Source organism: Triturus cristatus, chromosome 7 (genome assembly GCF_964204655.1).
Source record: "Triturus cristatus chromosome 7, aTriCri1.1, whole genome shotgun sequence".
In the NCBI taxonomy this organism is placed as follows: Eukaryota; Metazoa; Chordata; class Amphibia; order Caudata; family Salamandridae; genus Triturus; species Triturus cristatus.
In genome coordinates this window covers 544,564,002-544,590,546 of record NC_140590.1, presented here as the reverse complement: position 1 = coordinate 544,590,546, position 26,545 = coordinate 544,564,002, and the positions used below count along the sequence as shown (strand labels likewise).

The 26,545-nt window shown below is 46.2% G+C and overlaps 1 protein-coding gene across 6 annotated transcripts in view; it reads left to right on the top strand.

The window, feature by feature from the left end:
* The window catches only part of UNK (unk zinc finger), a 683,439-nt gene that overhangs the window by 110,665 nt on the left and 546,229 nt on the right, over positions 1–26,545 (top strand). For 4 of the 6 annotated variants that reach the window (XM_085616970.1, XM_085616969.1, XM_085616974.1 and 1 more), the window contains exon 2: positions 11,978–12,187. In XM_085616970.1, the coding sequence (XP_085473096.1) occupies positions 11,978–12,187 (210 nt within the window). Of the gene's footprint in view, positions 1–11,974; positions 12,188–26,545 lie in introns of all 6 variants that reach the window. The other 2 variants (XM_085616973.1, XM_085616971.1) reach the window with 1 other exon arrangement.

Below are 26,545 nucleotides of genomic sequence, written 5' to 3'. Positions count from 1 at the left end.
ACCACAGATCAGTGGTGCCTAAACTGGCTTATCAAGACTATATCCTCGTTTTCTGGTTGGTCCTTTAAATTTTCCACACATCTGCCAAGTTTGTCCTCTTGCTAATGCTGGGATCTTGGAGGGAGTGGTCCCTGTCCTTCTTCAGAAAGTATTCATAGTGGCAGTGCCAGAGTTGGAGAGGGGGACAGATGTTTACTCTTGCTTCTTCACTGTCCCCAAGAAGGTCAAGGGTCCCTATGGGCCTATTAAGCCTGAGGATTTTGAATCCTATTTACAGCCAAGAAAAGATCAAGATACGTTCTCAAGCAACATGTTATTGGCCCTCAGCCAACAGTACTACATAATATCCTTGGCTTTATCGCAATGTATTTTCAAATCCCAGTCATGCCGACCCATAGGCACTCCACGCACTTCACAATGGGTTCTTAGTGCTGCCAATTTGTTACCTTTCAGCCTGACGACTGCACCCCAGGTGTTTACCAAGGTGCTGATGGGTGTTTACCTCAGGAAGTTGGGGATTCATGTCTTTCCCTAGTTAGACAAATGATTGATAAAGGCAAACTTACTCCAGTTAGTCTCTGACCACTTGATACAGACGCTGGATCTTATTCGGTCCTTCAGTCTCCATCAGTATCATTTCTCCCTGTTTAAGTGCTTCTTATTTATAGGGGTAAACTGACTGAGAGCCGTCCACTGTCTCTGAGGATCCTGGACTTTCAGGATAGATCCTGATGTTAAGTGTTTATGTGGTTCTTTTTCTTCTGAGACTTCCCCACTTGTTGGTTTTTATGCCCTTGTGTCTCCTCCATGCTTGATGGAGAATGAGGTCTGACGTGGTGTCTTCATAGTCAATGGCTACAGTACTGTGCAACCTCTTTCCAACAGTAGCAATGTTCTCTTCTGTGATCAGAACCTCTGTAGTGGGGGATGTGCCCTTCCAGCCTTATAAACGATTGGCTGTTTCAGCCTCCTACAGGGATAACTCATACCTTCTCTCTGGGGTGGGTTAGTCATCTGGAAGACTTCATAGTGCGTGGCCATTGGTGCCCTCAGCAGTAGCGATTGTGCATTTGTGTGCTGAAACTTCAGGCCATCAGTCTGACTTTCCCCTTTTTTCCAAACTGTCAAAGGTCTGGTAGTAAATTCCCCACGACAGAGTTTTCCCAGTAGTGATGAACTTGGCAAGGATGCTGAATATGAGAGTGGATACACTGAACAGGGCAGCATGAGATGACCGCTAATGGGGGTTTCATCCCAAGGTGATGCAAGTGATGTTTTACTGTGGTTGATCCTTCCTGTCGACCTGCTCTTGTCCTACCTCAACAGAAAATGTCAGTTCTTTCTGCTACTGAGATCTCTGAAATACATGTGACAATTGCAATGAAACTACGACCTTCTCAATGCCTTACTTTCAGTTATGTTCCTTGCATGAGTTCTCCAAAAGGCCCGTTCAAATGCAGTTGATGCTCATCATTTCAGAATGGTAGGATAGTTTGGCATGTCGATCTTTTGGAACTCAGTGTTGCTCAAATGATTCTTCTTCTCGACCAGACATATCTTCTGCCACAGCTGAGTTCACCCCTATCTTCGAGTGCTCAGGTTGCATGGATGGTGATAGTTTGGCCAGCTGAATGATTTCGGCCATCCTTCTGAGGTGTATGATTTTTTGGGCTGCGAGAAAGCCTTCAATCAAGTTGGTCTATGAAGCCTGTTGGGAAAAATATGTGTACAGGTGCTCTGTGGAGGGGCTAGTTTCTGTCCGCCCTTGCATTTATGATGTTTTACATGTTTTGTTCTTGCCCATCAGAGACTGGTGATCTCACCTGTGAAAGGGTATTTGGCTATATTGTCTCCACTTTTTTGCCTTTCTGCTCAGGACTCTGTTTAGGTCACCCAGGGTAGTTAAATTTACTAATGGTTTATTGCCTACATTGTTCTCATCCTTCTTGTTTTTGTTGCAGTGGGACCTGAATTTGAGGTGGACATTCCTTTAAAAAAAAATATATATATTTTTATTTTCACAAATCCAAGAACAGGTTACACATACCAATGTCGATTGTCATGTTACACTTGTTACGGGGAAGTACCACAGGTAATAAATTATATACAGTTGCCCCATTCCGTATCCTAAAATACCTAGGTGTCTGGGTCCCCGATAGTTCCTGTGGGTTAGTCACTTAAATCTGTGTCTGATTCCTCAGTTGGAGGGGTACAAATGTTGCTGCGGAACAAATTTCCCTTGCCCCACACCCGCTCCCACTTGTTTGGACACCCTCTGTGTATAAATATTGCCTTTTCTGCCACCATTGCTCTATGTAGGTTTTGACACCATTGCTGATGTCTGGGGCAGTAGACGTGCCCCAGTGCTGTGCTATATTGCGTCTAGCGAGTGTAATCCCAGGGGTCACCCAGGCCTGTGCCACATGGTTGAGGTCCGTTGGCTCCCAAATATTGAGCAGGCAACTCCTCGGCTCGGGGGGGGGGGGGGGGGGGGAATTCAAAGCCACATACCCGGGTAATTGTTGCCATGGCTGTCTCCCAGTAGTGTGTTATGTTGGGACAGTCCCATAGCGTGTGATAAAACGTGCCTTTTTGCACACAACCCCGCAGACACAAGGGTGTCTCAGTCCGACCAATCCTGTGTAGCATTGTTCTAGTGTAGTACGTCCTATGTAATATCTTCAATTGCACTCGTTTTAGTCGGAACGGAATTGCCACCTCTCGCGGGGATGCCAATGCCTCCTGCCAGTCCTGTTCGTCCATGTCACCCAGTTCAGTCTGCCATTTGTCTCGTAGTGTGTGTGGGATCTTTCTGATTATTGATTAGTTTGCGGTAAGTGAGAGAGATTGCTTTTTTGGTGAGTTGGTCTGTGAGGAGGCGATCTTCGAGTGGCGACGATTCGGGGAGATCGGCACCTCGGGGTACGGCCTTTGTAAGTGCGTGCTTAATTTGTGAATAGTGAAACTGTTCTGAGTCAGCCATTTGATACATTGTGCACAGGTGGGCAAAGGTCACAATCTCTCCCTTCTTCCAGAGGTCCCCAACCCTAGAGATACCAATAAGGTCCCATTGAGCGCAGCTCTTACTGTAGCGGAGCATACCTAGTTGTGGTGTGTCCCACAGTGGTGTGAGTTGGGTGAGGATTGCCTCCCATCCGAGCACTCGCTGCGCCGCAAACCATGTATGTATTGTGTGTGCTGTGGGGCTGATCCACGCGTTATTTTTGCTCTTGTTGTAGAGTGCCATCAGAAGTCCGTCGGCACCCATAGTGTGCCTGTCAAGCCGAAGGGCTGGCCCCTCCTGCGGAGCGTGGAGCCATTGGTTTACTATTATAAGTTGTGAGGCCCAATAGTAAAGTTGTATATTGGGCAGGGCAATTCCACCATCACACCAGCTCCGAGTGAGTTTGGATAGGGCTTTACGGGGGGGGTTTCCATCCCAGAGGAGCAGTCTAACCTCAGCCTCAATGGCTTTGAAATAGGTTTTGGGGATGGGGGTTGCCGTGTTTTGTAAGGCATACAAGAACCGCGGGAGAGCCATCATTTTGAATAAAGCCGCTCGGCCCAGGAGGGTCAAGGGTAGTGCGTGCCAGTGTTTCACGTCATTTTTAAGTCTCAGGAGAGGGGGCACGAGATTGCGCTCGTAAAATTGAGTATGGTCTGGTGTAATGTGGATGCCCAGGTATTTGAAACCATCCCTCCCGAGTTGTATCATTACTCCCCTGGGCAAGCGTGGGGGGGGGGCCGTGAAGAATAAATAGAACCGATTTCGCCCAGTTAATCATGTAGCCTGAATATTTGCCATAGGATGCACAGATATCTAACAGGCAATTAATTGAGCGGCTGGGGGAGGTCATGTATAATAAAATATCATCTGCGTATAATGATATATGGTCCTCCCACCCTTCTGTCCATCTCAATCCCCGTATCACCGGGTCGTTCCTTATCCAAGTCGCTAGGGGCTCAAGCACCAAGGCAAATAGGAGCGGGGACAGGGGACATCCCTGTCTTGTCCCTCGCCCCAGAGGGAAGTCTTCGGATATTCGCCCATTGACCACTACGTGTGCCATGGGTTGCATATACAATAACCGGACCCAACCGCAAACGTTGGGGCCAAAAACCAAAATGGTTTAGCACTGCGGACATGAAGGACCATTCCACCCGATCAAAGGCCATACTGGCATCTTGGGATAGGAAGACCGCCTCTTCTTGGATGGTGGACATTCGTGCCAGTACGCCGTGAAGCCATCGTAGGTTCATTGCTGTGATACGGCCAGGCATAAAACCGGATTGATCAGGGTGTATGAGAGACGCAAGGTGCGGTTGGAGTCTGGACGCCAGCACTTTTGCTAATATTTTTGCCTCTGCATTAAGGAGTGAAATGGGGCGGTAGGAGGTGCAGTCCTGAGGGGGCTTGCCTGGTTTGGGGATTGTCACCAAGGTCGCTATCCTCTGATCCTTGGGGAGTATTCCCTTAACTAGACTGTCTTCGTACAGTTTTAATAAGTGAGGCCCCAGCTTATCTGCTTCTTGTTTATAGAGTTCCACGGCAATACCATTGGGGCCTAGTGCTTTGCCCGATTGCAGTCCCCTAAGTGCAGCTGTGATTTCATTTACCGTAAGCGGCTTATCTAGTGCAACCGCTTCCTGAGTTGCCAAACGGATATCCTTGAGAAAGGCCAAGTTCTCTTCTACCGTGGCGTCTTAGGTGGGTGTGTAGACTGCCTCGTAGTGTCACGCGAAGGCCGTAACTATGTCCTGTGGGTCTGTCACGTCTTTCCCAGAAGCCAAATGTAGGTGGGCCACCCAGCGACTAGCGCGTTTTTTCTTGTCTAGCCGGGCCGGCAGCTTACCGGATTTGTCTCCCACCTTATAAATAGTGTGATGCGTTTTGGTAGCTCTCGCCCTGGCGTCCTCCCATGCATAGTCTCTGAAAGCTTGTTGAGCTAAGGCTAGTTTGTGTGTTGTCTCGTCAGTCGGGGCTCTTGTGTGTTCATCTTCGGCTAGACTAACTGCTCTCTCAAGCTCTTGCACCTGCCGGGCCTTGTCCCGCTTGTGAGAAGTTATTGCGGATATAGCCTGACCGCGTATCACTGTCTTGTATGCCTCCCATAGAGAACAAGGAGAAGCCACAGTTTGCGTGTTCTCCTGAAAGTAGTGCTTCGTGGTTTTGTGGAGTTGTTTCCTAATAGTCGGGACCTTCAAGTATCCCGGGTATATTGGATAAATGTGTCGCCGTCCAGTGTGTTGTGATGTGTAGGTTACCGATATGGGGGAGTGATCGGATATTCCCCTGGGAAGGTGCGTGATTTCCGCGACCGTTGCTAGGCTTGTTGTGGGGGAAAATATATAATCTATCCTGGACAGACTATTGTGGGCTCCTGAGTGATATGTATACTGGCGCATTGTGGGATGAAGTGCGCGCCAAACGTCTACTAGCCCAAGAGCTTCCGTGAAGTCTCGCAATTGTGTGGGGGGTTCCCTTGGTCTCTCGGTGGCAACCTATCCCAGGAGGCGTCAAGAACGGCGTTGAAGTCGCCTCCTATAACTAGTTCCCCCCCAATGGCAAAGTAAGCAGGAACTTACCGAGAGCTGCGAAGGCTAGCCTGTGTAGTGCAGGGGGGACATATACAGAAACCAGGTTGTAAGCTCGGTCCTCCCATTGACAGGTAAGTGCCGCAAAGTGTCCTTGGTCATCTGTCTGGGTGCTCTGTACTATTAGTGGGCCGCTCCTTCGTACCAATATTCCTACCCCCCTAGAGCCCGTAGTGAATTCAGAGTCCACAATCATTTTGAACCTCCATCTATCCAGTGCTTTGGTGGCGGTTCCCACCAAGTGAGTTTCTTGTAGGAAGACCACTGACGGAGTATGTCTCTTAAGATATTGTAGTACCAGTCCTCTTTTAATTTTATTACCTAAGCCATTAACATTCCAGGATATAAGGGCAAGCGGAGGGCTGGGCTAGTGAGTATCTTCCAAACGAGAATGTAAGAGATCAGGAACTACGTCTTCCATAACGGTAAGGCAACTTTGAGACATTGGAGTCGTGCTTGCGAGTTGTTGGGCTCCCCGTGGTGTAACCTTACAGTGTTACGGCATCAGCGTTAAACAGTTAAACATATCTAAAAAAGGAAATACAAACTTAAACAATACCTTAATCAAAACCCGCCCTCCCTGCTAGGCGCATTCCCAACTACCCGCCACCCCAACTGTGCAGAGTGCTTTAGTCCCATAAACAGTACTTGTGTGCGGGGGGAGAGGACATCCAGAGCACCCCGAACATCCCTTTGCTCGAGGACGTTGGTGAAGTCAAAGCGTTACAGTAAGTATGGCATCGGAATTGGGAAACAAAGTGCCATAGCAAGTCTCTAGTGGGCCAGTTCCATACCACCTCGGGTGATCCATTTTATGGCAGGGCATCCTAGCGTGAGGTGAATGGATGTCTCAAGTGCGAGGTCTCGTCATTGCCAAGCCGGCCAGCACCATCCCCAGTGGTTCATTGCTCTGTGTCCGTTTGTTGATGGTCATCTTCTCCTACAATGCCTCCGGCCCTGTGAAGCTGCTTCCACATGTTGGCGTTGTTGTTGTGTGCTGTCTTTTTTAGGTCCGGTGACCCGTCACCAACCCTCCAGCCAGTCGTGGGCGTCTTCCGGTGTATTGAAGAACCAGGTTTTTCCGACTGCTAATACCCGGAGCTTCGCAGGAAAAAGCATAGAATATGCCAGTTCTCTGCGTTTGAGTTCCTTCTTGACCTCGAGGAAGTTCCTCCTTTGCTTGGTGACCACCGCCGTGTAGTCTGGGAAGAACGAGATTACGGAGTTTTCTATGCGTAGCGGTGGAGCATGGCGTCGCGGGTACCTGAAATTGAAAATCCTAGCAAGGATCAGTCGAGTGGGTGCTACAGGCTTTGGTTTACCTCCCTGTATCCTGTGCGCCCGTTCCACCGAGAAGAAAGTGGAGAGTCCTCTGGGTTGGAGCTGGTTCTTGATTAGGTCTTCTATGTAGAGGTCCATGGCTGGCATCCCCTTGGATTCCGGGACTCCTATAATACGTACATTGTTACGTCTTGACCTGCCTTCTTGGTCATCCAGTTTAGCTGCCATCTGGCGGTTTTGAGCTTCTAGTTGCTGGACCTTTCGCTGGAGGTTGGCAGTGTCGTTCGTTAGAGACGCCGTCTTGGTTTCAATGTCGGTTACTCTAGAAGCCATTTTCTGGAAGTCCGCACGGAGGAATGATACATCTGCGGAGATAGACCCTACTGTGGACATTATATCCAGCAATGTAACTTCTCGTTGGCCCTCGGGCATGACACCGACCTCCGTGGGCGCCCGTCGGGTGGCTGTGTCCGTCGCGTCTTTGGAGAACGCGTATTTGTCCAGTTTTGCTTGCTGGCTCGCTCGTGCATCTCGACCCCCCCCCCCCAATCCCCCCCCCCTATCGGACCCTCTCCACGGGAATTCTGGTTTTGCGCAGTACTCGCTGCCACCTGCTTCGTGACTACATGTCACTTTGCGGCCTGTCGGGTTTCCTGCTTGACTATGTGGGGCCCAAGATGTTACTGCTCCCAAGGCAGACAGAGCGTTATCTTAGCACAAGAGTTGTGGGTCAGCAGCAGGCCGTCCAGCGCCCAAATTAAGCTCCACAGGGTGTGATCCACTCTATCGCCAATGCTGTACACTGCCGCTACCGTCAGTAGTGGCCCGAGGCACTAGTCCCCTTAAAATACGCAGGTCATGCAGCCCCCTCCACGTGTAGCGCGTCCCTGCCCGGTGGTCTTGGCGCGTTATAAGTATGCAACGTTTAGCAGCGTGGAAGTGCCGGCGGTGTTTTTTTTGTGTTTTTTTTTGTCCCTCCTATCTGTACCTCTTTGCCTCTTGTCTTCTTCAGCATCCGTGCAAGTGGTGATGGTGTTGGGGTGCCAGGCGGTCTCAATCCCTAGTGGGAAGCTGCCCGTGTCACCAGGGTGGCGAGATGCCACAGAGAATGCTGAAATCGTGCCGCCAAAGTGCAGACCCACTGTCTGGGGGTGTAGCGCTTCACTTTCCGTCTTGCTCTGTCCGTTTGTGTGGGGCACAGGTCGGGCGGCAATGATGGGTTACCGTGGCCTCCGGTGTATTGTGTCCCACTGGCCCCTTTCACACACAGCACCCGGGGCTTCAGGAGTTCAATGCTTAGATCCCGCTAGGATCAAAGGTGCCACAGGTGTTGGGGCTCCGCCGGCGTCTTCCCGAGCCGTGAGGGTCTGCCGGTTGAGGACCGTGGAGCGCGGCCGTACCTCTTCCAGCTGCCTGGGGGCTATCGCGCTGTAAGCGGGTCTTGCGGGTGGCCTCCTCAGTGTTGGATGGCGGCGCGCCGTCATCTGGGCACAGTCTCCGCAGCTTGGTCAGCGCTTCTCACCACTCAACGCTGTGCGGATGGTTCGTTGGGCCGGGTGAGACCGCCAGCCGTCCGATTACGAGAGTCCGTGGCTCCGTGCAAGGCCGCAGGCCGCTCCTCGTCTGACGTCTGCAGAGCGATGACTCAACGCGGCTTTCTGCTCAAAACTCGGTCGGAAAGAGCCCTAAGTGCTCCGATGCCGAGAGAACGTCTTCTGAGCCAGTATTATGGCTGATTAGTGACCGGATTATTAGGGGATGTCTGAGCGCTAGCCGGAGCTCAGTTAGGTTGCGGCCATTTCGTTCGGCTGCAAGCCACGCCCCCAAGGTGGACATTCCTAATCGCTTTGCTATTAGAGCCACTTCATAGTTGTCCTTTAGGACTATTAACTTGGGACACTCTTTTTGTGGTGGTGATTACTTTGGCTCGTAGGGTCTGTGAGCCTCTGGCACTTTTAGTCCACCCTCCATATAAAGAAAAGTGCCCAGAGAACTAAGTGGTGCTCACATGTCCTTCATTTCTGCCAATGTGGTGCCTGCATTACTTATGGATCAGTCAGTCACTTTGCCGCCTTTCTTTCCTCCCCCTGACTCTTCCAAAGCAAGGCTTCACAGATTGGAATCTAGTAGTTCCATTCTTTGTACATTGACTCAACAAGCAGTCCCCCACTCAGCTTTTTGCAATTTTGCGAATCGCAATTTTGCTGCAAAATTGGCCACTGCAAAACTGCAATTTCCTGTCCGAATGCCGCGAAAAATAGCAAAGGTTTTGCTTCCCTGATTTACTTGTTTTTTATTGCCTCCTGGCTCTGAACACAGAACGCTATGACATTCCTAGGAGTGGCACGTCTTTTCGCTGCTTTCCCACCTTTCCAAAATGTGCTCTAAATAATGTAAAATGGCCTTCCTCTGCTCTTTCTCCGTTACTGGAGTTGCTTAGTTTCCAGAAGACTAACTCCATCTTTTCACATAAAATAAGGTCTGCTATATACTAACCTCCTTCCCTCACCCATCTCAGTCCGTTCGAGGAGTAGTACAAATATAAAGCAGAACTCAGTACAGGTGAAATTCCCGTCGTGCTCATCTTCTAGAAACCCTTAAGAAAATACGGATACAATGCTATTAGGTAACTAAGTGGCAACTCAGTTGTTGTGCGTTCTCTATAGGTGGCCTGGATTCTTATAGATTATATCAAGCACGGTGGAGCTTATTGTACAGTGCACATTCTAAATTCACATATTTGAAGGTGCTCTCCTAAGGGGAAACAGCCTTTACCACAAAGGCTTTTCTACGCGTTACGTGTACAACGGTACACTTACCACGTAAACGTCTTTACAACGCGTATTGCTTCCACGACCGTCTTTACCACGCAAGCAGAACTGGAACGTATCCTTCCTCATCCCATTCAGGCCTTTTTTAGTGTCGGCGAAGACGTGCGTAAAAGGCAAAAAAATGAAAAAAGGGGGCTTGGGGGTGCCCCCCCCCCCCAAAAAAAGTGAGAAAAAAAGGGGGCTTGAAGAAGTAACGACGGGTCGGGGAGGAAATCGACGTCGTTTTAGGTGAAAGGGAACTTTGAGACGTAAAACGTCAACAAGGAAGAACGAGGAGACGACATGAAGAGGTAAGGGGAATATAAATTAAAAAAATAAAAATAAATATATGGATTGAGGGTAACGGGCAGGGGTAATTATAATAAGTATTGGGGGCTGGGGGGGTCAGGTAAGGGTACAGGGGAGGGGTATAACCTTTACCAAGAGTATGCCATTACCATGCATAAATGTAAAAGAAAAATCGTTGTAAAACTATGCGTGGTAAATTAATAATCGCGGTAAAGGTTATGCGTAGAAAAATCATTCCGTTGTAACGCATGCGTGGTAAAGGCATGCGTTGCAACGGAATGCGTAGTAAAGACATACATTCCTCCTAAGTGGTAATGAACAAAAGGGAGACTCAGTCAAATAGCGTATTTGCCTAAGATACACCGTTTAGTCAAGCAGGAAGCCGAGATTGATACCCATTTTTATTTTTTTTAGATTCATGCTGTGCGATTCAGCGACAGGATGGATATCTCCTGACATAAAAAGGTTAAGGCTTTGTCCTTCCGTCTTGGAGGATGAGATTAGAGCATTGGTGATATGCAGAATAGTATTGTGATTAGGAGAGCATACACCATATTTTTTTCCTGCAGATTGCCTTTTCATTAAGTCCTAAGTTTTACATGTCGCGAAAAAAGGTGCATAAAAAAAAAAAGTGTGCCGCAAATGTTCCCTTTTTGTTGTGCAATATCCTGGGGGAGTCTGAACAGGAGCAAATTGAACAGAGGACCAGCTTTTCTTTGGCTTTGCTGATACCAAGAGGGTTAAGACTGTGATGAAGCGGAACATTTCTCTCTGGAACGGCCTTTGTATTAAGATCTGTTATGCTTTGACAAAAAAAAAGCGTGTCAGGACGCGTTCCATTATGGCTATGTTGTCCTCCATAGCTTTATCACATACTTAAGGTGAGGAATCTGCAGGTAAAAGCATCCATCTGAACAACAAGTTGCTTACCTTCAGTAATGTGTTTTGTCTGGTCGGTGCTGTAGCTTCCCATTGATCCCTCAGAACCCCTTTCTACCCTTCTTAGGCGATGCTGGCAGTCTAATAATATCCCACCATGGTATTTAATTGGGCTGTGACTGGTTGCTTGATGTTCACATTTTCTGACCTTCTCTACTTCCTCCTTCAGGAGCTTTGGAGTGTGAAAAGGTTATGGATTTATGCCAGGGCGTCAGGTGGTGTCTTGTGAAGCCTGATGTCCTGTAAACGGGCATTTTGAGATGTGGATGAAGTCCGATGGTTCTAGGGAGCTATAGTTTACAAGAGTTTCCGGATCTAGTCTAATTCCTAGGATATGTATAAGTTTAGGACTCTGATGAAAGATACAGTTTTCACCAGGAAAAGCATTACCGAAAGCAAGTAACTTCAAAGGTTGCTGCAAGGCATGGAACTTGCATAATGTGATCCTACATTTAATTTCCCTTATATGAAGGAAACTATACTTTCATTAAAGACGTGGTGAAATTATCCAGACCCAATTTTCACCCTCTTTAATATTGATTTTGTTTGTTTTTCCTTCTAAGCTGCATCAGATAGAGAATTTAGTTTTAATTAATTTATTGTCCAATTAATTAAAAACATTTAGTTACAACTTTGGCTGTTTCCATTTTTGGCATTGTAGGTGTCATCAGGTCATCTGATTTTCTGTTTTTCTGTGCCTCGCAGTCATAAAGAATGAAGCAACATGGGCTACAGCGGCTTACATTTAACTATGTTTCTTTTTGCACAAGATTACATATTTATCACGTTTCTATTATTGCTTTTGCATTGAATGATGTTCGATGTAATTGTGCGTACTGTTAGTCTTTAAAATTATCATGATTTCCTACACAGAAGGGCGCAATCGGTTGCAGTCTTTGTATAATGTTGGGTGTAAGATATTTTACAGTTTCTTTCACTCTTCATACATATGGTTGTTGTTTTCTTTAGAGGTTGGTTGGACAGTAGGCATTGTTTGCAAACAATGCTGTGGTTTCTAACTATTCTCTATTGCTGACCAGCAGATACCTGAAGGAGTTCCGCACTGAGCAGTGTCCTCTATTTGTGCAGCACAAGTGTTCGCAGCATCGCCCCTACACCTGCTTTCACTGGCACTTTGTTAATCAACGCCGGAGGCGATCAGTACGCCGCCGCGATGGGACCTTCAACTACAGCCCTGACATCTACTGCACAAAGTATGATGAAACCACCGGACTATGCCCAGAAGGAGACGAGTGAGTAGAACTAACTTTGTTTTTCAAAACCATTTTGTCAGGCCAGTTCTCTGGTGCCTGGACAACTCAAAGGCATTTAGGCAATCCTTGTACGAAGTCTTGCTGCTGTCCCTGGGAACTAAGAAAGTGGCTATTACTGCAGGCTCACTCAAATGCCAAATATCTCATTTTTAAGCTTTGACTTTTAGGGACCAAGTTATGTCATTTAAGTAGTAATTACTATTTAGGGAATTGTAAGTTAACTGAACCTCGCAAGACCTTTACATGTCTAGTGCATCATATTACATCACATAATGGACACACACAGAAATAAGAGCAATAGACAAATTATATAATTTGTATTTTGTTCAGGCATAAAACTATAATCAAAAAAGGAAGCTGAAATAGCTTAAAATGTGGCTGAACAGTTTTCGTGTAGTTCAAACGTGCAGTAGTGCCAGGAAAAAACAAGGTAGCATGTGAGAATCAACAATGCTTATTAAATACTTGATCATAGAGGGATTACTAGACTAACCCCCCTCCATCTTCCCCTTACGGGTGGAAATTAAAAAAGTCAAAAGTTATTGATATGTTGTCTTTTTGACAACCTGAGGTATACTCGCGCAGGTTCATCACCATGACAGTCAGTGACATTGGGACAGTAGCAATCCTTCGAACGCTAATTAAGGTGGCAAGGCAAGATTTGCCAAAAACCCCAGAAAGGAGAGGAGAGATTCACGGTTGAACTGCAGTAAGGACAGGAAATTCTGGTTTGATGAAAAGGATAACACGAATGCATTTGTTTAACAATAATTTTCCTACGTGCCAGGAGTCAACCAGGTCTAAGGATATTTGCATGCTGCAGGCATATGGCCTCAAGACCTGACCCAATTGGTTAAGGAAAGTAAGATTGTCTCTAGCTTGTTGGCATGTATATGGCAATGCTTCAGAGCCGGCGCGATTTAATGAATTGGCCATGTAGAGACAAGTGAGAATGCCTAGGTCAGCAGTTGAAGAGTCAAGACTTGCTCCTGGGGGATATTGTTGGATAGAACGTGAAGTTCAGATGAAATTTTATCCTGCACAATAAATAGATTGTCAAATTATTGTTATTCTTTTAGAAAACATCTTAAGACTTTTATTATTATGCAAGAAGTATGCCTAGTAACTTAAAAAATGTGTATTGCATCAACAACTGTTGTTGTTTTTGTATCCTTGTTAATCTATAACGGAACTGGGATCTAGCTAATCCACATGGGGTAGCTTAGCAAAGCACCATATTCCAAATTCTGGGATTTTCACCGTTTGAAACCTGACTGAACTTGTATCTTTTGACCAAGGGGAGGTGATAATGATGGTCTGGCCACTATCGCACATGGGGACTTTGAGCAGTAGTTGAATGGGATTGGAGCTTCAAATCTTAAGAACCAATTTGCGCTACCTGGCGTGGGCACATAAGACCGCTTCTGCAGCACAGTGAAGTGAATTTTCCATTTGTTTGGCCTCTGCTGCATGCCAACCATTTGGAGGTAACACTACGATCTTCCCATTTTTGATAGCTAGTTTATCTTCTCAGCACATGATACACGGTAGTGATGAGATGACCCAATCTTTTAATGAATGGTGTGTTTGAGGCCTGGTTTCCAGGCTACAGTTTTGCCAGGTATGTATTTATGTATGTCTTATTTGTATAGCTCAAACCTAGCCAAAAGGCAGTGCACTACTGTATAAAGTAAGTGGCCAGCATACAATTCATGAGTGATAGAAGAGAGGTAGCAGTATTATGGAACAGCAGTGTCCTGTTATACAGGTGGGTCTTCACCAGTTTCTTAAATTGAAGCAGCATTGGGGCAGGTCCTGAGGGATACAGAGATATTGTTCATGATCCTAGGTGCACAGATGGAAAAGGCCTGCTCCCTTGTTTATTCTTTAAAAAACTTTTTTTTATACTTCTTAGTCTTTAGTCTGATGATGTTCTGCCTACAGGTGTACTGAGAACCATCAGAGATGGTGAGCTTTTCTGTAAGATAAGCAGAGATGCTGGTCATGATGGCTTGCACATGATGTAGCTGGTTTTGAAGATGGTACGGGCTGGCATGGTAAGCCAGTGGAGTTCCAACAGCATGGGGGTATCTCTCTACGGCAAGGTCCATTATTGACGTTCTCGAACTGGTTCAATTTTAGTAACTTGCAAAAAAAGTCTTTCCCCTGACTAATAATTCAAAGCCCAACATCGCTCCAGTGGGATATTAGGGGGACTTGGGGTCGGGGGGGACTTGGGGTTGTGGGTAAAGAGCAGCTCAAGGAACTTGCAGAGGAAAGGAGACTGCTAACTGCCTACCACTAACTTGAGTACTTGAGTGGCAAGTTATATGTAGGAGTAACCCCCCAACACTGGTATACCTCTACTCAGTTGAATGTAGGGACCCAACCATTAACATAAGACAAGTATTTACCAGGAAGAGTTGGTATACAGTCCCCCCGCTAGTATTCGGGGCAAAAAGGCCTGTATCGCACTACTGTAATCAGCTGCCATCAAAAGTATCATAGACTAGTCATGGGGATGGGCAGATGCGGCCCGTGGAGGTAAGAGTGGTCGGGCCAGGTGAGGGGGGGGGGGGGAGATTTTGGCGGACGATAAAGAGGGCAAATTAATTCTTTATTTAATTTCCCCTCGTCATCATCCGTCGAAATCCCCTCTCACCCGGGCCGCGGCTGAGGATGGTAGTCACCTAGACTTAAAGGAGTAACATTTTTAGTGGTCCGTAATATAGGGTCGAAGACTAGCATAAAGTCAGCAAGTAAATGGAGAGGTGTCTGTTTAGTGGACTATTAATACATTATGAAATAGTGTGCTTTAAAGAGAGGTCTTCAATTCTTTCATAAATAGGAGCTGCATTGGGTTGGTCATCATGTTGTATAAATAAGGACTCTGCCCGAGCTCTTCATGGTTTGGCTTTCCCACCCATTGGTACCTGGACTGAGTTCAGTTCATAGCATGAGTAGGAACGTCCAGGTTATTGTAGCCCTACATAACCCCACTGCACATACCTGCTGGTGTGGTGTCTGTGCTTTTTGTGTTACTAACAGTCCCATAAAAGAGCCAGGGACGCAGTGGTAATTAAAACCTAATTGCATTCTTTGTCGCACACTCAAGCACTGTACCAGGAAAAGACACTATAGACTTTAAAACTGTTTCTTTCAACAGGCTCATCCTGTTGCCTAGTACATGAGTAATAGCTACACCGAATATAGTTATAACAGCACAAATGCATGTTGCTAGCAGCAAGATTAAGATGAACAGTTCAAACATGATTAGACTGTTCCTAGCAGCCTAACACCCTAAAGGCTACTTCTATGCACTAAACTATGACAGCGTGGAGTAGCTAACGTCTGCATATTTGTTCGCAGGGGATCAGCTGTGGCTCTCAGACTTCAGCCTGGAGAGAATGTTCTCTCAAAAGGAAACCGCACATCAGCTGAGCTCGGCTCCTCTCCGTATCTGCTCTTAGCATAAGAATGGATGCTATGACAGTCTTTCAGAACCTCTTGTGATAACCTGATAAGAAGGCCTATTTAATTCAATGAATCATATAGTTTATATATGGTTGACCACTGACTTTTACCCTACATTGGGGGAGTTTGTTAATCCAAGACATAACTGGTTTGAACCAGCATGATGAACATATGTCAATTTGAACTGCATATTTATTTTAAACATCCATTGTTAGTCGTTAAAGTTTATATATCATAGGGCTTGTAACAGACTTGTGTCGCCTTATGCTTTAGCAAAGTCGTTGATTAGATGAACTGACACTTTCACGAGTTCCGCGAAAGCTAATGACAGCCTGTCTGCTTTTGGTCCACATTCAGTATAATTTAACATGCTTAAAATGGATCCTGGCGTTGGGAGTTTACGAAATCCCCGGCTTGTAAGTCTGAGTATGACACAATTGAATTGAATTAATTGAATTGATCTCATTCTAGAAATCTTGCTTTGTATGAGTAACCTAAATAAAACTAATGGAGAGTAAGTAAAATCCATGCTCTTAAACTAGAAAAGAAATCTAAAACTTTAAATTCAAAATAATTTGAGTTCTAAAATCAGCATAACATGGATATATGCAAAACCGCATAAAATGTTCCTTAAAGCTTTGCACAAATACTTTCTTTCATGCCATGCATGTTTCAAGCACCAATATAAAACATTATAAGTTGTGAAAACACATTATCTCATCAGGACCTACATTAGGAAGAAATTAGTTTTGATAATTAAGTAGACCAGCCATGATATTGAATATGCTGGAGTGAAAAAATTAATAAGGCTTGGAAAAAATGAAATGAAAAAAAAAAACAATAGTCCCAAGGGTCTCTGGAACACAGGGACACAGTTAGTTTACGTGGACCCGAGCTGGGTGGCTCAGGTGCAGAGGTGTTTTGTTCGGTGTGTCGTTTGAGTCAAGAGGCTCGCACTTGGTTTCGGTGACCTGGAGAGGAGGAGAAAGCAAGACTGCGGGGCCACTCTGTGTTGACCTTAGAGATCCTGTCATCCCTCGTCGGCAAGTTGATGTTGGCCTTGGTGGTGTCAGGGCTGGACACACAACATGCCTTGGTGCTTGCGAGGGCTCGTTATCCAGGGTATTGGTGCAGGGAGGATCCGGGAATGCTCAACGTCTCAAGACTTGGTGAAGCAACGGGGTGACCACCTGGACTCCCGATGACCTCTTCCTGGTGAGTTGCTCCTTCGTTGGCCCCATTGACCAGCAAAACTGTGAACCGGGCGGATGCAGTCGGTGCCTGCAGATGCAGGAAGATGCTGCTTGGTTGACTAAGTACTGGACAGTCCTCCAAGAGTTTGAGGAGGCTGTTCAGCAGCAGGACAAGCCTTTTCCTGCAATTGTAGAGAGAGCAGCAGCCAGGCAAGGTTTGGCGCCAATTTCATTGTTGGTCACAGTTCTTGTGGTGTTGGCTCTTCTTTGTCCTTCTTCTGTTCTCCGGTAGAAGAGTCTGAGTTCCTGGTTTCAGGAGAACCCCAAAATACTGGAGTTAGGAGCATTAAGCAGAGTAAAGGTTAGTACTCAATGGGCTACTTACCCGTGGGATGACTACACTTCCTATATGACCACTTTCACAATGGTAAAACCCTTTCCTGGCTGACAACTTCAAGTGGCCCACCTTAAGGGTCTACCTGGCCTGTGAGTGTGGCTCTCTTCCTTACTAGCTAATTTTGCCGCCTGCTCTGGTGCCAAATGAGCTCCAGGGCAGGGTTTGGCATTCCCTGGGTCTTTGAGAAGCCGGGTTTGCATACCAAAGGCAGCGAAGGCTTTGAAGCTTCTGACTTTGATATTCTAAATAACTAGCCACCCTGCTGGAGGAGGTGTAAACACCTCCTGCCAGAGCAGGCATTGTGTCTGACCTCTGAGAGTGAATGCTCACTGGGCAGGGGGTCAGAAACTTGTCTGTGGTGGCAGACTGGTAGATACCCATCAGCCAGCACACTAGATACTGGTAGGTTTTCAGGTGAAACCTTTAAGTCCATGATATAATAAATCCAATACTGGAATCTGTATGGATTTATTAAGGTGAGGTGTTTGATACCAAACACCATTAGTTTCAGTAAAGCCATCATCTTAATGGGGAACTCGTAATAACCGGTGCTCAGTACATATACTTAAGAAAGCTTGCCTCATCACTTGCAGTATCTACTAATTGAGCTAGATATCACAGGGGCATATCTGCTCATGCATGCACTCTGTCTTAGGGCTTTATTCCCTGCTGTCGGGTTGACTTGCATATAAGACATGTAGTGTACTTGGGCATCGCACACAGCGAGTGTGCAATGTTTGGTTTTCAGAAGGGCGTGCACCCTTTAATGCATCCTGCAATGGCAGTCTGCAGGTAGTTTTTGTGTGGGTCCCTTTGGCTGGCATAATACATGCTGCAGCCAATAGGGACCCTCTTTAGTACCATGCCCCGGGTAATTGAGGTACCATTTACCAGAGACTTACAAGGGTGCTAAAGTCCTTGCCAATTGAATTACAATTGAACATGTCAGTTTAGGGGAAAGTAAAAGGGCACTGGATCCTGGTTAGCAGGCTTCAGTGCACGGTCATAGTCGAAATTAGCATCTAGCAGTTTGGGATAAAAAGTGGGGGTACATCTGCAAAGAGATGTCCAACTTCCCACAATCAGGATGCACAGTCAGTAGACACTGCCTGTTTTCCCAAATTTGCCACCCAAAATCCTAAAGGTGAACGGGTCACAAGGAGTTCAATTCCCATTTGTGAATCAGTTACCACATCCTTCGAGGAGATAGTAACTGGTCAATGGTTTGCAAATGTAATTAGGGTCACAAACTATTGCTGTGTTCAGTATTGAAAGGGAATTTGGAAGACATGCCCTTTGCAACTTGAGATTCAGTGTGGGTTGCAGAACCTAATTTAACAGTGCAGAAAGCTTTGGACTCGTAAAATGGATTTAGCACATTGGAGATGGCAACGTCTGCTTTGCAAGTGGGTGTTTTTGCTAATTTCAGGATTCGCAACAGCAAAAGATCTTCGTTAATCTGCCCCCAACATACAGGTTAATAGTCTTGAGTGGTTAGTTTGGTCAGATGCAAGTTGCCACAGTTCTCTCACATATCAGTTCAGAAATATGATCGATTTACTACAGTGTGCCTCCAGTTTGTAGCCTTCCCCATACAATTCACGGATTTCCATCAGCTGTGCACTGTCCATTATATGCAGATCATCCTCATGTTGGTTGGTATACAAGGTCTTCTGTGCCCCCTCTCCTGCACCAAAGCATTGCATGAAATCCACATATTTAAAAAAATAGGAACTGCACAGGACACTGTTAATTAAAATTCAGTCTTGTAGATTATGGTAAACCATATTAATATGGTAACGGAAGTGAAGGCTAAAGTTAATTTTATATAGTACCTGGCCGAAGAAGCTCCAGTTAAGGGAATCCAAGAACTTCTGAAAGTTTACCAGCTCCAATGGGACCAGGAAGTTCATGATTGCAAGCTAGAGCCTCCTGCGTACATCTAATACTGTGCTGTATACTCGTGCTTGGCATAAAGTCATTTTGGACCCGATAGACTAAGTAATGTATTATTTTAATTAGTTGGTTTGCTAGAACACAAGTGAGGATATTGGTCCCCAAATAAAGAAAGGAGATAGGGCTGTATCATGCACATGGTTTTCAGTAGGACTAAGATTGTGATTAACTCGAAGTACTCTGATAGGGCTGCTGTTTGTCTAACCTCTTGGAATATAGTCAAGGGTTGGTGGGTCAAGAGTGAGGCAAATCTTTTCAAGTGAGAGGAGTTGGCCTAACTGCCAGGCCGGTCGACCTTGAATCTGGAGAACCGGGTTCGAGTCTCGGCAATGACGCTGAATATCCTGTGATTCTGGGCAAGTCACTTAATCTCCCCGTGCCTAACACAAATGAATGTGTGTCCTCCTGTAACTCAACTGGTGCTATGTAAAGCGCTCTGATACCCGATTCGGGTCAAGTTCGCGCTATATAAAACTCCGTAAATTTTTTTTAAAAAAAAGTGGTAATCCATTTAGGTTAAATGTCTGTAATACTTGTTTGCTATGGCTTCCAAAGTTCATGCTTCAGAAGCAGAACTTCAAGTGCAGTGTGGCTTTTTAGCACTCTGTCTACATTGTCAGATATTTTATCACTGTAGTTGTTTTCCTCACTGATCAAGGACAGTGGTTTGAAGAGCTGTATTTTGATACAAATGTGGTGGTGTTAGCTGTAATGCCAGATACTGACTACCCAGATGAGAATACCTCTGGTATTCTCCTTTCTGCCTCTTCTCTCCTGGCAAGCCAACACAAACCTTTACCCATCACAGCCAACTCTTGGGAGTACAGGTGGTGGGATCACTGCGAGGAACTCTTTTATCAGGGGCTTCTGGGACAGACCAGGTTTTTCCATATGCATAAACATACTGGAGCTGAAAGTTATCTTCCTTGAAATAAAAGCCTTCCTACAATTAATTTGGGGTTGAAGGGGGTTCAAATCAAACATTGGCTGTCTTCTGTTTGAGAAAATGAGGTGCTATCCACTCCCTTCTTCTCTGCCAGCTGGTAGTGTTGTAGGGAAGGGCAGTTAAGCACAGCATGTAATGCTGGTCTTTCCCATCGCTGGGTGGGCACCGGCTGACCAGATAGCCTGAACAGGCATTTTCACGAGTAGGAAATCCTCAAAACCATCTTTTTTGTCCAGTCTCACTGCAGAAAATGCCTCTCTGTCTTTGGTAGCATCGTCCGTATCCAAATCGACATCTGCTCGCATGACCATTGCAATCACTTTGAGACTTTGTATTTTTCTATTTCCCTTCACTTTCACTCATAGAGATTACTACTGCATACCTTGCGGACAGTGTTGAGCCCATCCATCAGTCATCTATAGTTCAGGTCAGGGTTTGCCAAATGTGACCTGCAAACTATACTTTAGGCTTGGTACTACCATCTCCAACCTGCACAGCCTGAGCTACATTGTCTGTCTCACTTGTTTCCCCCTTTTTCTTGTAGAGGATCAAAAATACACGATACCGCCAGAGACAGTTGGTGGTAGCTGTGACTCACCATGAATCCATGTCTTCCATAGATGCTTGACACCTTACACTGAATATTGATACTTCTAGCTTCCTTTTTCATACTCCTTTGACTCTGAATGTCCAGCAGAAGCTAAAAGCGACTCCTCCTCCTAGTAGTGGCCTATGTATAGACCCTGGATGTCTTATCAGCTGCCATAAATTCCTTCACCAAAGCTCAGTGCACAAGGGAATGTAATAGGTCTGCTATTGATTCCTTTCAAAAGAAATCAGTCCGATGGAGGATGTGATCACATACAGGTGGTCTATGTACACCCTACCTGGTGGTCATGGGGTCCTGTCGGGACAGACCTGGAGGAGCCATTTTCAACAGAAAATGAGTGTCGAAAGACATGATGGACCTTTTGCCTCAGTTTTTTCCAGTCATGTGTCCCATTGCCTCTTGGAAGTTCCATCAACTTCCAGACAGATTGGTGCATAAACCTTTTGAGCCACTGACCTGGTGACATGAATTGCCTCTCTTGGAGGAATGTTTTCTCAGTATCCATAACCTTGTGCTGGTGCTTAAGTGAGCTGTAAGCCCTTTACCCTTCAGAGCAATTAACTGCATTACATCAGGATATGGTGGACCTTAGGCTCCACCTCAATTTGCCCCAAAGGTTCTGTCAAAATTCCATGAAGGAGCTTGTCCCGCAAACATTTTTCCGACCTATATCTCCATTCCGGCCTGAGGAAACACCACTCTACATGAATGTCAGGCCTGCTGTGCTTTTCTGTTTCAATAGAATCCGAGACCTTCATCCTTCAGAGCAACTTTCCACTACTTGTAGAGGCAATGATGCTGGCTGAGGAGTTACTTAAGATGCCGTTGTCTATTTGATTGCTTCTGGTTGCATCAGGGATCAGATAAACCTGTGGAAACAATGATGCATGCCGAATGAACACTTGCTAAAACCACCATTGCCAACTTGATATCACCAGTGGCTACGCTTTATATCAATACCTAACCTCAGTGCAGCGTCTGAGAACATTTCATTTAGGTTGTGTGAGTGGCATTCTCCAGGCATGTCTGTTGGAGATGTATGCTGGGCAGTTATATAGGCTGCTCTCATGTGTATTCTACCGACATCACACTTTTACATTTTTTTAAATGTTTTATTAGCATTTTGTTAACATACAAAACATTCCAGCAACAGAACAAGCCAGTGCGATGTTACGTCTTTCCTTAAAATTGGTGCAGTCATAAAAAAACACATTATCAAATTAGACATTGGTTGGGTACCCCGTGCATGCAACTTCTATAAAGCCTACATTAGATATGTAACTTTGAGGGCTATTAACATTGTAGAATATACACACAAGTGTACGACGTCAAGACAGTCTGTTGGAATTTCAAAAGACATGCAACCTAGGCAGTTATACATATGCATCAATAATTACCACTTATTAATATAGCTAAGGGGCTAAAAAAGCTCATCTGGTGCCCAATATTCCCATCTTCCAGTACCAATTTTTAAGGATAGTTCACCTATATCTACTCAGCAACGTCTTTCTGATTCTGTGCCCATTGCATGAAAGGCTCCCAGATGTCACGAGGCCTGGAGGTGGGTGGCATAAGCTCTCAAAAAGTAGATAGCTGTGTGTGCCCAAATGTTACAGCGGCTAGCCAGCCCCTAATCAATGGCGTTCTCCTCTTACCCCAACACACCGCCACTTGTCTTTTGGCAAATAATAAAAGCAGTGCATGTAGTTCACGTGTTTTTGGCAGAGTGTCTTTAACATATCCCAATAAGCCCATTATGGGAGATGGAGTATCAGATCTTCTGAAAATTTGGTTCACAGAGGTAAAAACCTTAGCCCAATAATCTGTGAGTGTCGGACAATCCCACGCCACGTGCAAAAACGCAGCAGGGGAAAATCCACAACGCCAGCAGCTTTCATCTTCACGGAGCCCCATCCTATAGGGACCAATGGGTATTCTGTAGAATCTGAGTAGAAATTTGAAATGGATTAGTCTCAACCTATAGTTGGGTGACCGCTCCGTGAGCTGCCTACAGCAGAACTTCCATTGTGCCTCGGTCAGTGGGGTGGGTAGTTCGTCGTTCCAGTTTTGCAGGGATTTGGGGTAGACTAGTGGGGCTGAGTCCTGCATATGCTTATAGATCCGTGTTACCAGTTTGCGAGGGGATGGGGAGCCTACTAAGTTTTCCAAAGCGGGCAGCACTGAGGGAGCCAACGGGAAGTTACTGCTAAAAGCTCTACATGCCGCGAGGAGTTTGATACAAGAAAAGCTCGGAGAAGGGCACAGCCTGGTCGTCACCTGCCGGGAGGGGGTGGGTCTAAATGTATTTTCAGGAAATAGGTCAGCCAAGGTATGAAGATGTAACTTTTGTACAAAGGATTTGCCAATCCCGTCCACGATACAGGGTAGCAGTGGGTTTTGCATCAGCGATAACGAAGGGGCATATAACACCGGGACTCCCGCCCTTTTACGCAGCTCCTCCCACGCCCATCTCAGCGTGCCTGCGGTATCTATGTCCTCCTTGGGGCGGCGTGCTGGTTTACAAATAGCTACTTTAAGCTGGGTAGGCGCAACTGCATCTTGCTCCACTGCCACGTGAGGTTGAAAGGGTGTCGGGTGTACCCAGAAATGCAAGTCTTGGGCCTGAGCGCTAAGTGCATACAACCGCATATCCGGAGCCCCCATGCCACCTTGACGTAGTGGGAGTGTTAGCATGTCCCAAGATAACCTCGCCTGACCACCCGCCCACTCCAGCGTGACGAGGTGTGACTTGAAAAATGCGACGTTAAGGAATTGGGATATTTGCGAACAAGTACAGAAATTTGGGCAGGATGACCATTTTGGCTAAAGCTAACCTGCCAGTGAGGGACAGGGGAAGCTTCGCCCATATTTTGACCTTCTCCAACCATACCATGGGTCTCCCATAGTTTAAATTGCAAATTTCCTGCACATCCGGCTAATCCATATTCCCAGGTATTTAACTGCTTCTACTTCCCACTTCAGATGGTATTCAGAAGCGGCCCTCGGCGTGCTCTCCGTTAAGGGGAATACCACCGATTTTGACCAGTTCACAGAGATCCCAGCCAGCCCCCAAACCGTATGAATTCCCGCAAAACTGGATCTAGATTGTTTTCCGGGTTCACAAGGTTATGTCATCGGCATATAAAGATATCAGAAGACATCTGGAACTGAAACCAATAACTCGCGCCGTGTGATGCTGACGGACACGCGCAGCCAGTGGTTCCATCGCTATTGCTAACAATAATGGGGAAAGGGGGCACCCCTGCCTCCTGCCCCGTGATATAGGGAAAGGATCAGAAAGTAGCCTGTTCACCCTGATCCGGGCGCTGGGGGAAGTGTAGAGCAGGCGTATGCTGTTAATGAAAAGCGGGCTGAACCTCATACGACCCAAAATGGTGAACAGATAAGGTCACTCTAATGTATCGAAAGCTTTTGTAGCGTCTAAAAACACTACTGCAGCATGAACATCTGGATGCAGATAGTGTAAAACTGAAACACCTCCAGTAATCTTGGCGCCAATTCTTCTACGTAGGTTTTATAAAAAGATGTGGTCAGGCCGTCAGGCCTCATCAAGGGGCAAGCTCTTAATAACTTGAGCGACATCCTCAGCATTATATGGGAGATCCATATATTTTCTGTGATTGTCATTGAACCAGGCTAGTGCAAATGAGTCCATAAAGGACTGCATTCCCTCAGGGCAGGCCTCCTGTATGGCTGTGTAAAGATGGGAATAGAAGCCGGAAAAAGCGTTTAAATGTCCTCCTGTCCTCTGATCTTAATGCCTGTTGCAGTGTGTTTCATGAATGAACGTTATGGAGTTGGGTGACTTTATCATACCAGCCAGTGTACGACCCGGCCTATCTCCCTCCCCGTACCTCCTTGCCTCTGTGTATTTTCCCAAAAATGTGACCTCCCGCTGCGCTTCTTCGGAGTAATCTTAACAATTTAGCCTTCAGCAGTCCAGTGATTTCCAGTGCCCCAGTTACGTAGAATTCCTCCTCCAGCGCCGTTATACTGGCCTGTATAGAGGCAAGCGTTCCTCTTATTGCCTTCAACACTCCCGCCTGCCTGGCGATGAATTTACCTCTAATTACCACTTTAAAAGCCCCCCAGAGCGAGGCTTCAGTATCCACCGAGCCTGTATTCAGATCAAAGTATTCGGTTATATCGGACCTGATTTCTTCTTTAAAAGCTTCATCTAGGAGAGCATGAGGTGGGAGGCGCCAGGCAAAAGTGCACTTTGGCAAGTTTGGGATCGCCAGCCTCAACAGACCTGGAGAGTGGTCTGATAGCGATCTAGGCATGTGTGCAATATTTGTTGACCAAGTGGCAACATCACGTGATACCAGCCAGTAATCCAAACGGGACCATGCCCTGTGATTATCAGAAATGCAAGTGCCCTCCCTGAGCAAGGGATGTCTGTCGCGCCATATGTCAATCAGATCTCCATCAGCCACTATCGCCCTCGGTGGCACTAGCCGATGGGTGCAAGGTGCAGGCAGCCCCTCTCCTATCCAAGTTGTCATCTAGGATGGCATTAAAGCCTCCTCCCCATAGTACAGTAGAACAGCCTGCTGCCCTGATTTTAGACCAAATGGTATTAAAAAAATCTGGAGAGTCGACATTGGGGCCATAGATGGCTACAATAGTCATAGAAACGCCACATAAAAGTCCCTGCACCAAGATATACCTGCCCTCAGGGTCTCCTTGTGTATATCTCTCCCTCCAGTCTTACCCCCGCTTAATCATGCCATCCACCCCGTGCATAATTGGACTATACAGAGGAATATATATGTCCCCAACGGCTATGGCGAAGTCTCTGTGAGGGTGTTACATTCAGGTGTGTCTCCTGCAGTATGCATATGTCTACATTATGGCGGGATAAATAGGCGATTTTCTACCATCTTTTAGCAGTGCGCGGCTGTGTGTACTCATGCCATTACTCCGCAAGCGTTACTACGCATGCGATGTAGCAACGCACTGCCTTTAGTACGCGTGCTGTTACATCGCATGTGTAGTAACGCCGCATGAGTAGGGGGCGTGCGCCGCTCTTTGAGCTCGTCACGGCGGCCATTTGCTCCTGTGAGGGGTATGCTGCTGCTTTTCCGGGTGCCACTCTCTGCGCCTGCCCTCCAGCCCCCTATCATGGTAAGAGGTAAGTGGGGCTGTGTAGGGTCGTGCAAAGGCTGTGTAGGATCGTACTTGTGTTAGTGTAGTGTAGAGTTGTGGGGTGTGTACTTGTGTTAGTGTAGGGCTTGGGGCAGGGTCGTGCTGGGGTAGTGTTTTAGGGTTAAGGGTAGTGTTGTGGGGTTAGTGTAGTGTAGTTTACTGTTTAAGTGTTTAGTGTAGTGTTGGGGCTGTGATGGGTAGTGAATAAGTGTAGGGAGCGAAGCAGGGGAATGTGTATGTTAGTGCAGGGGGTAGTGATTTAGGGTTTAGGGTAGTGTAGTGGTGTTTCAGTAGTGTAGGGTAGTGTAGTGTTTTAGTGTTTTAGTAGTGTTTTAGTCTTTTAGATGTGTAGGGTAGTGTGTTTTATATAGTGTTGTGTTTTAAACATCTATTTTAAATATGACATGTTATTCCGCATACCATTTATATTAATAGGCACGTTTTTACTTCGCATACATTTACGCTTTCAATGTAATGGTATGCGAAGTAAAAACATGCGTAGTAACGGTTATTGCTAAGTAATAACCGCGTAGTAATAGCATGCGAAGTAATGGCATGCAAAATAACATCTCATATTCTCATTTAGCCCATG